This window comes from Micromys minutus, assembly GCF_963924665.1.
Source record: "Micromys minutus genome assembly, chromosome: 9".
NCBI lineage: Eukaryota > Metazoa > Chordata > Mammalia > Rodentia > Muridae > Micromys > Micromys minutus.
In genome coordinates, this window is record NC_137978.1 from 43,613,368 (window position 1) to 43,623,230 (window position 9,863).

Consider the following 9,863-nt stretch of genomic DNA (forward strand, 5'->3'; position numbering starts at 1 on the left):
GAAAGAAGTCAAGATCAAGGAGAACAAATAGGATCGATCTCCGAGTGGCTTTAAATAGCCACAGGTAGCTATAAATATCTTATAAGGGGTGGCTTATTATAGGACAATTTGTCTTATCTAGATGGGCAAATTATATTATATCAATTGGATCTGAGTTTATTGTGTGGATGTTTTGTGGACTGACAGAAGTTTGGCTGAGCCAGCTTTGACTAGTCAACCGTGAGAGCACGTGACCTGTGCCACTTCCAACTGAAGCTTTGAGGACCAACATAAAACCTCAGTTGTCCTGTTCCAGCATGGTGCTTGTAAGTAACTGTTCAACACCCAGCTCTTCCACAGGAAAAGTATTTCCCGATCTTCAGAGAGCCAACTTCTGCACATCACAGACCTTTGCTTCTCCTGAGATCACAGGGTTCTAGAAACTGTCCCCTCAGTCTGAATCTCTGATATGCCACAGAACTTTAACTAACCCATAACCCACAGCTGCCACTTAACCCCTTCTGATCTTAAGGCGTTGTTTCTCATTGCAGCTGAAGCTCTGGAACACTACTTTAGCTGTCTCTCTCTTCTATCTTGGTAACATTCCTTCATCTTTGCAAGCCAGAGAGACACCTGTCTGGCTATTTCAGCCACAATCAGTAGACTTTACTCTGATAAAGCAGAGTTAACTAGCACATTAGGGGAGGGCACTCATAGTCTGAGGTTACAAACACGTAGGAACAGAAGGGCAAAATAAGATACCACGAACACAAGAGAAGGGTAGGCTCCAGGAGTCAGAGCATCAGGAAATCTAACTCGGAATACAGGTCAAGAACCCAGGAAAGCCTCACAGAAGAGAATGTTAAAATCAGACTTCAAAGCTAAACATAGTGGAGCATGTCTATAATCCCAGCACTCGGGAGGCTGAGGCAGGGGGACTGCTGCAAGTTTGAGGCCAGTGTGGTCTACGGAGAATTCCTGTGGGACCCTGTCTAAAAACAAAGCCAGAATAAATAATATACACTGTATGTATGTATGTATGTATGTATGTATGTATGTATGTGCACACAAACACACACTCATACACACACACATACAGGGTAATATGTACAAACACATACACACACAAATACATAGAAACACTCACACACAATTACACACACACACTCCTGCACAAGCACATACCTACAGAGATTTTTTTTTTTTTTAAAGTAACGAGCAATCAATCACACTTTGATGGGAAGGAGCGGTGGGCGGATAAAACGTCAAGCTTCCTCCGAATCCAGTCCCTGAGCCCTTTGTTCACACATCTCTTTGTTCTCCAGTTAGCCTGGGAATTTTACTTTTCATTCTCCTCTCTACCTTCTCCAAGGACAAATTCATCAGCTCCATAGATTTTATGTGTTTGTTTGGCTGGTTCAGTTTTTTTTTTTGGGGGGGGGTTTAACTTGAATTTTTAAAAAGATTCATTTTTATGTATGAGTGTCTTGCCTGCATGTATGTTTGTATGTTCACCACATGTGTGCTTGGTATGCAAGAAGTCAAGAAGAGGGTGTCAGATCCCCAGGAACTAGAATTACACAGTGGTTGTGTGTTACAAGCCACCCCATGGGTTCTGGGAACTGAACTCTGATGGTTTGTAACAACAAACATTCCTTAAACACTGAGACATCTCTCTGGGCCAATTTTACTTATCTTTTAAACTTGGCTTATCTCTAAACTTTGTTATAAACTATATCCTTCAAGCAACTCAATTTAAAGTCACAGAATCATGTACAGACAGTAAAAAGAATCATTATGACATTTTTTTTGGGAAGGTTCATAATTTTATTACTGGACAAACATCCCAATTTAGACACGAACAAGTCTTCAGGTTAAAATGTTAAAATCCATCTGGTAGGACTGATTGATGATCACAGTTCAGCATAAGCCCTCAGTCTCACCGCTGTGTGACTCCTCACAGGTGCAGCTTCCTTCTCCTCCAGTGTCTTCTCTTAGAGTTGTACCTGGTTTTGTTACCAGTTTTCATCCGAATCCATTGAGGAACAGGACGATTTTGCTTTTGTTTCTTGGCCAGGAATCGCTTGATTCTGAAAGTCTTGTGGGACGACACGGTGAGAGGTTGTGTGCAGAGGAAAGAGCGACATTTTCATACAAGTACGTAATGTATTTTGATGACATCTGCCCACCCACCTCGTTTTGGTTGTGGCTCGTTGTTGGTTTGTTTTTCCGAGACAGGGCTTCTCTGTTTAGCTCTGGCTGTTCTGGAACTCACATTAGTCCAGGCTGGCCTTGAACTCACAACGTTCCTCCTGCCTCGGCCTCCCAAGCTTCAGTAAAGGTAACATAGCTAATATTTACTGCATGCTAAGCAAAAGCGGGACACTAGAGTATGTGGGTGTATTTTTTTTTTTTGTCAGTCTCTGCATTAATCCCATTCTGCAAAAAGAAGCAGGTCCAGAAAGATGACCTGTCTTACGGGGTTGCAGTGCAAGATAGTCTTATGTCAGTGTGACACAAGATGAAGCCATCTGAGAGGAGGGATTTCTATTAAGAAAATGCCCCCATAAGACCTAGGTGTCAATAGGCCTGTAGAGCATTTTCTTCTTTAGTGATTGTTGGGGGAGGGCCTAGCCCTTGTGGGTGGTGCCATCCCTGGGCTGATGGTCCTGGGTTCTATAAGAAAGCAGGCTGGGCAAGCCATGGAGAGCAAGCCAATAAGCAGCACCCCTCCACAGCCTCCACATCAGCTCCTGCCTCCAGGTTCCTATTTCATTGAGTTCCTGCCCTGACTTCCTTTGAAGGTGAATTGTGGTGTAGAAGTGTAAGCTGAATACATTTTTTCCTCCCCAACTTGATTTTTTGGTCACAGTGTTTTATTGGCACAAAGGTTACCCTAACTAACACCGTCACTCAAGGTGCTCCTAGACACAGGTCCCCGGACACAGAAATAGCACTGTTTGTGTGTTTTAGGTCTAATACTCCACCACAAGAAATTCAGATGAAGGGGATACCAGGTTGTTAATTTCAACAGCTCAGTGACATCAGACCACCTTCTCTTTGAGTCTTTTGACTCTCCCTGTGGTCCCAAGACAGCTGTGAACTTCAGCATTTCTCAAGTGTGCACTTGAGTGCATGCACACATGCACACACACACACACACACACACACACACACACACACAGCACCCAAAGACAGGCATTTTTTCCTCAGGCACCTCTTTTTGCTGGAAAGCAAAGCCTTCACCAGTATCCTTCAGGATAAATTCTAGAAGGGCCCTGCCCTTTACAATTTTCTTTCCTAACCACCTTAGGTTGTAACTATAACCAGACTGAATCCTAGTTTTGCACCAGTTAGAGTGCTCGGTTATCAAACCAAGCCGTTGAGAAGGTTTCTCAACAATGTAAGGTTCTCACAAATGTCAAGCCCAAGCAGGAACTGAAAGCAAAAATGTAGCCAAAATGCTGACAGAGGCCACCGGCTACTGGCCATTGCTGAACTTTAACCTCTTCCACTTAGCCACCACACCTAGATGGCTCTCTTTCAAGGGTCAAAGTCATAGGCAGAAAGATCCCGGTGGCCACCAGGGCATGTGTTCATTTTCCTGTTGCAAAATTCTGCCTTTTGGTTTTTGGTTTGCTTGTAGCCTTGACCGACCTCAAACTCACTGCCATCCTCCAGCCTCAGCCCTGCCCGGGGAAGTGTTAGGATTACAAAGTGTGCTCCACCACACCTAACTACTGCCCTTTCCACTTCAGTAGAGGGGGAAAAATCATTGTGTTTTCTACCAAGTTGCTCGTAATAGAGGATGCTCACAACAGGACGACACACCTCTCCTGGGGAACATGCTTTCTCTTAGCTTTCTAGTCTCTTTTGGCTTGTAATTGTTGTTATTTTATAGTGTGTGTGTGTGTGTGTGTGTGTGTGTGTGTGCATATGTGGAGGTCAAAGACAACTTTATGGAGTTGGTTCTCTCTTTCCACCTTTAAGTGGATTCTGGGAACCAAACACGGTTGTCAGGTATGTGTACATTTACTGTCAGACAATGTCGCTGGGCATATGCCTGGCCTTTTTTTTTTAAATGTATATTTTGTGTATATAGTGCCTGTGGAGGCCAGAGGGGGTGGTGTCAAAACCCAAGGAAATAAAGTTAGTGATGATTGTAAGCCATCATGTGGGTACTGGGATTTGAACCCAGATCCTCAGGAAGGACAGCCAGTGCTCTTAACCACTGGGCTATCTCTCCAGCCCCTTATTTTTAATTAATGAATGATCTGTGTACCCTTGGCTCTCCTGAAACTCACTCTGTAGACCAGGCTGGCCTCAAACTCACAGATATCCTCCTGCCTCTGCCTCCCAAGTGCTGGGACTGAAGAGGTGAACCACCACTGCCTGGCTTACTTTTATTTTTAAATGTTTTACTTGTGTGTGTGTGTGATGCTATTGTGGGTTCCGGGATCCAACTCTGACCAAGCATTTCTACTTTCTGAGCCACCTCAACAGTGCCACACGTAACAAGTTTAGAATAGTGGCTGCCAATATTGTTGCTTAAAAATGTTAAATAAAAAAGTCAGGGCTGAGGCTGAAGCTTGGGACATAGAATGCTTCTTAGCTCTCAGGAAGCTCCAGGCTCAAATCTCTTCAGTGGCCTAAAGCACTCTAAGTAGCTTAGGATAACTTTGAACTTCTGATACTCTGGCCAGCCCTCCCCTCCAGTTCTGAGATTAAAGGCACAAGCCACTGCGCCAATTTATGTGGTGCTGAGGCTCAAATCCAGGGTCTCCTGTGTGTTGGGCAAGCATTCTACCAATTGAGCTACAGTGTCAGCCCATTATTAAACGCACTTTAAATATTTTTAAATAATTCAACGGTGACCGGAGAGAGCTCAGTACTTAAGAGCTCTTGTTGCTTTTGCAGAGGACCTAAATTCAGTTTCCAGCACCCACACAGTACAAAACCATCAGCAAACTCCAGTTTCAGGGGAATCTAACAGCCTCTTCTGACCTCAGTGGGTAGCAAGCAAAGCACTTATACACAAACAATAAATAAACTAGAAATATTTTTAAACTAATTGGTTTGAAAGTACTTTTTAAAGAATCAATCAGTTAATGGAGGTAATGATCATTTTCCATGCTGGAGAATGAATCAAGGACCTTACATACAGTATATTCTACCATTGAGCTATATACCAGCAATATTACTATTAATATGTATATTAATGGTACTGCCCAAGTCGCTGATATCCAATAATAAGACTTACCGGTTAGCCCAGCAAAACAAAACAAAACAAAAAACATTTCCATGACATTTTGGTTAAGCAAGCTTTATTTAGACTGGCTAGATGGCTGCCTCGTCCTAAATTAGGACACAAGAGAACAGCCCTTCATTGGCTTTTGAGGTCCCTTTTATGGGGAAGGGTTAGTGTTGATGGAAGCGAGCTGTTAGATAACTGGCTGTTAGCCCCGGGACAGAAGAGTGGGGGGACTCGGGGCTCAAGGCCGCCTGTGGGGCAAATAAGCACAAGAACACATCCTGTGGAAGGGGAGTCATTACAGGTGACCAGGAGTTTAGCCAGGCAAAGGGGGTGGGCACACATCATGGGCTTACAAGTTCAGCGTAAGTTACAAACCCTGGTTTGCAGGATACATTAGGTTTAGGAAACAGAAACTTACTCTAGTAAGGCCTGGAGACTTTGTAACAATGTATAACAATGTTAACAACAACAACCTGTTTGGTTTCACATTACCCTCATCTGGTCTAGAGTCAAATTCCATTAATTCTACTACCACAGTCTAGTCCCTCACTAACTTCCTCCCAGACCTTCATAGTTTCCTGCTGAGGACATCAGACCTTCTTCCTCTTATTTGGGAAGCTACCACACATGCTTTTGGGGGACTACTTTTTCTATTCCCTCGAGTCTTGAGAGAACCACAAATCAAAATCATTTCTATTTTCGCCAAGAGACAAAAAGAAGAGCCAAGCGGAGACAGAGATTTGCAATGACAGAATATGTGGGATGGGTCATAAGAAATTGCTGGATTTAGGCCGGGTGTCCTCATCCAAGTTTATAAACAAGTGGTAGCCATAGGAGTAAGACTGGGGAGTTCAGAATACTGTTTTTACACCAGAAAAGCTGTTTGTGATCCATCTTTACCAGTAGAGAAATGGAATGGCAATGCTGGATATCAAAATTGTACTTCTCCATTCAGACCCAGATAATGCTAGAAACATTATATGTTTATCCAGGCTCTGCGGCTTTATGTCCCAGCCAGCTAGCTACTCAGGAGGCTGAGTCAGGAGAATGATTTGAGCCTAGAAAGAAATTCAAGGCTAGCGTGGGCAATATAACAAGACATTATCTCTAAGAACAAGGTTTGGGGCTTGGTGGATGGGTGGGTACGTACCTAAAATCTCAAGTTCAGCCTGAGTCTCTGTAAACTCACTCATCAGATTCCGTGTCATTCTTCCTCCTCTGGGAGGAACATGGAGATGAAAGTAAGATGCTAGAGTGTCACTCTAAAGGAGATCCCTCTCTGTGGAAAAAAGCTGGGGCAGAGAGAAAATGTTTCCTTCACACCATTCACTCATTCCTCCTATCCTGGTTACTCTGGCTCCTGTCATTCCTGAGCCCTGTCCCTGGACAATTCGATCTTCTCAATGAATTCCTTTTTAGCTTAATGTGGCCAGAATCCGTTTCTATTGTTCTATTCAACATATAGATGTTGAATGTCTTTCCTATTGTTGCTGTAACAATTGCCACAATTTGAGTAGCTTGTAGAATATAACACAGAATTTTTATGTTATAGTCCCCCACACTGTGTGTGTATGTGTGTGTGTGTGTTTCCTTTTGTTTTGTTTCTCTTTTTTTCTACCTCCTCAGTTGTGGGATCAGAGAAATGCCTACTATACTGGTTTATGTGCTGCTGGGGATACAACCCAACCCCTTGTGTCACAGGTTTGAAGGTCAGAAATTCTTACGAAGCAAAAGTGGAACCTGCCCCAGAGTTCTGGAGATTAGGGTTCGGGCTGCTTTAAGAGGTAGTTCTACTTTGCTTCTTTGATGTTGTGATAAAAACGATGACCAAAAGCAAGCTGAGGAGGAAAGGGTTTATTTCATCTTACAACTTGCAGCCTAACACTGAGGAAATACAGGGTGGGAACCGGAGGCAGGAACTTAAGGCAGAGACTGCAGCGGGTGGGAGCCACTAGTTCCTCTAGGCTTACTCAGCTACCTTTCTTACACACCCCAGGTCCTCCTGCTCAAAGGCAGAGCCAACCACAGTCCTACAACAATTACCAATTCAGAAAAATACACCCATAGACACACCTGCAGGCCAATTGGATGGAAGGAAACTCTTCAGTTGAGGTTTTCTCTTCCCGAAATGCTGTGAGGTATCCAACAGAGAAGACTGTCCACACCTGGGTTTCTGACATGGGTTTAAGCGATGTGGAAGCCTTCATTAGCTGGCCAGTGACTGCACTGAGTTCTTGGAATCCCGGCCTAGGAAGCTTTTCTTGTAGGACCTTTTAAGCATAAAAACCATGTCCTGGGTTGATACACTTCAGTTAACAAGAACAGTTAGCCAGTGGCCGAAGCTAAAAAAGCAAGCTTAGCACATTTAGAGACTTTCCCAGAACTGTGGCCTTGGATGGATCAGGTGTTAGTTTGCATGTTGACTGGTGATGGGACTTGTGTCATGCAGCCTATTGTGCTAAGGTGGCCCTGCTACAGATGACTCTGGTCATTATCCCCTAGGAACCCCAATTCTCCAAAGCCCACTGAATAAAACTCTCTCCTGCTTTTGTGGGGGGCGGGTCTTCCCTCCCAATTTCTCTCAGCCTGAAATGTCTTCTGCTCCGAAATCAAGTCTTCTCCATTTGCCAAGGTCCTTCTCTGTTTCCCAAAGGCCTCCGCTATCACTGGAGCTGGGATCAGCTGGACCGTGAGCGCCATGTCTGTTACCTGGCACCAAACAGATGGACCTTAGCCCCAGGCTAGTCATGTGACCTCGGGCAAGGTACAGTGCCCAGCCTCTCTGTGTGCCTTAGTTTTTTTTCCATCTTACAAAAAAAAAAAAAAAAAAAAAATGCTGGTGATAACGTAGCTACTGTAGTCTCAGGTGGCTGTGAGAACTGTGTGAGATAAAACATGCAGAGTGTTTTAGCCTACTGATTGGCCCACAGTACCCAGTAAAAGCAGTTATTATTAAAACTTATAGTTGGGTAACTACATGATTATGAAACATCTCTTTGGACTTTTCTTAGGATTCTTACTATGCCTCAAAGCTTAGAAGATTCTATGATTAGGCTGAGAATGTCATTCAGTTAATAGAACGTTTGTGTAACGGGCCTGGAACCCTGGGTTTCATCCCCAGCAGTGCACACAGATAGACACAGCAATATAAGCCTGTGGTCCCAGGATTCTAGAGGTAAAGACAAGAGGATCAGAAGTTCAAGGTCAGTCTCTGCTTATAGCCAATTAAAGGCCAGTCTGGGATACTTGAGACCCTATCTCAAAAAAAAAAAAAAAAAAGTCAAAAATAAATGAATAGGGGCTGGAGAGATGGCTCAGCAGTTAAGAGCACTGACTGCTCTTCCAGAGGTCCTGAGTTCAATTCCCAGCAACCACATGGTTGCCCACAACCATCTGTAATGGGATCTGATATCTGATGTCCTCCTCTGGCATGCAGGCAGACATGCAGATAGAGCAGTCATATACATAAAATAAATAAATAAATCTTTAAAAAATAAACAAATCTTACATTTTGTAATATGTATATATAATTTTAGTTACATTCCATTCTGGGGTTAAGGGTGCCCATGCCTGGTCAGAATAAGAACAGGGAGTCATCATTACCAGCAAGAAGGACTGACAAGATGGAATTTGCCTACCCAGAAGTTTCTCCCAGACAAAATGTGCTTGCTCCCACAAGCCCTGTGTTTTCTGCCATATTAGCTCATTTCCCCCAGTCTTTTGTTTGTGGTGCTTGCTTGTTTAGCTATTGCTGTTTCTGAGATTGGGTCTCATATATCCTAAGCTGGTCTTGAGTTTGCTACAGGACCCAAAATGGCCTTGAATTTCCTCTTCCATTTCCCAAATGCTAGATTCATAGGCCTGCATTACTGCAAGGGGCTTCTGGTCCCTCTCACCCCCGACCATGGATGCCTGTGCCCATGTGAGTGCAAGTGTGTATGTGTCTGCAAGTGTGTGTGTGTCTGCATGTTGGCGGGAAGACCAGAGGTTGACAGCACGTGTCTTTGGCTTATTTCTCTCCATCTTTTTAGATGCATTTATTTTACCTTACACGCGTGAGTGCTTTGTCTACATGTATGTATGTGCACTGTGCTTGTACCTGGTGCCTTTGAAGGTCAGAAAAGGGCATCAGATCTCTGAAACTAGAGTTGCAGAGCCAAACCAACACAATGTGCTCTTAACCCCTGAATCATCTCTCCTTCCCCTTCGCCTTATTTTCTGAGACAAGGCAAACGTGGGCTTTCCCACCTGCACCCCAGTTCCCAAGTAACAACTCAGAGGCCTGTTAATTTATAAATAAATGCCTAGGCCATAAGCTTCAGCTTGTTCCCTATCTCATAACTTACATAACCGATTCAAACTCTTTTGAGTTCAGCCACATGGCTGGTTTCTTCTCTTCTCGGTTTCAGGAGCCCGACTCCCCTTCATGAGCCCAGAGTCTGGGCCAGGCATCTTCCCCCTCCGACTATCTCCTAGAGGCCACATGTCTTTCCCAGAACTCCCACCCCCTTCTTTCTGCCTTTTGCTAATAGGCCACCTGCTTCTTATCGACACGGCACACATGGGATTCTCTCTACAGGCCTTCCAGTGAATCTGAAGCTCTCTCATTAGCTAGACTTTCTGATCAGTG

The 9,863-nt window shown here is 44.0% G+C and overlaps 1 protein-coding gene across 1 annotated transcript; it reads right to left on the minus strand.

Annotated features, from left to right (window-relative positions):
• Positions 1 to 1,936: 1,936 nt before the first annotated feature.
• On the minus strand, positions 1,937 to 2,098 carry LOC308424312 (large ribosomal subunit protein eL39-like; the record flags this gene model as incomplete). The annotated part of the gene is made up of 1 exon (XM_080921246.1): positions 1,937 to 2,098. A coding segment is annotated over one exon (162 nt), but the record flags the coding sequence as incomplete, so codon positions are not given.
• Between the last annotated feature and the right edge of the window lie 7,765 nt (positions 2,099 to 9,863).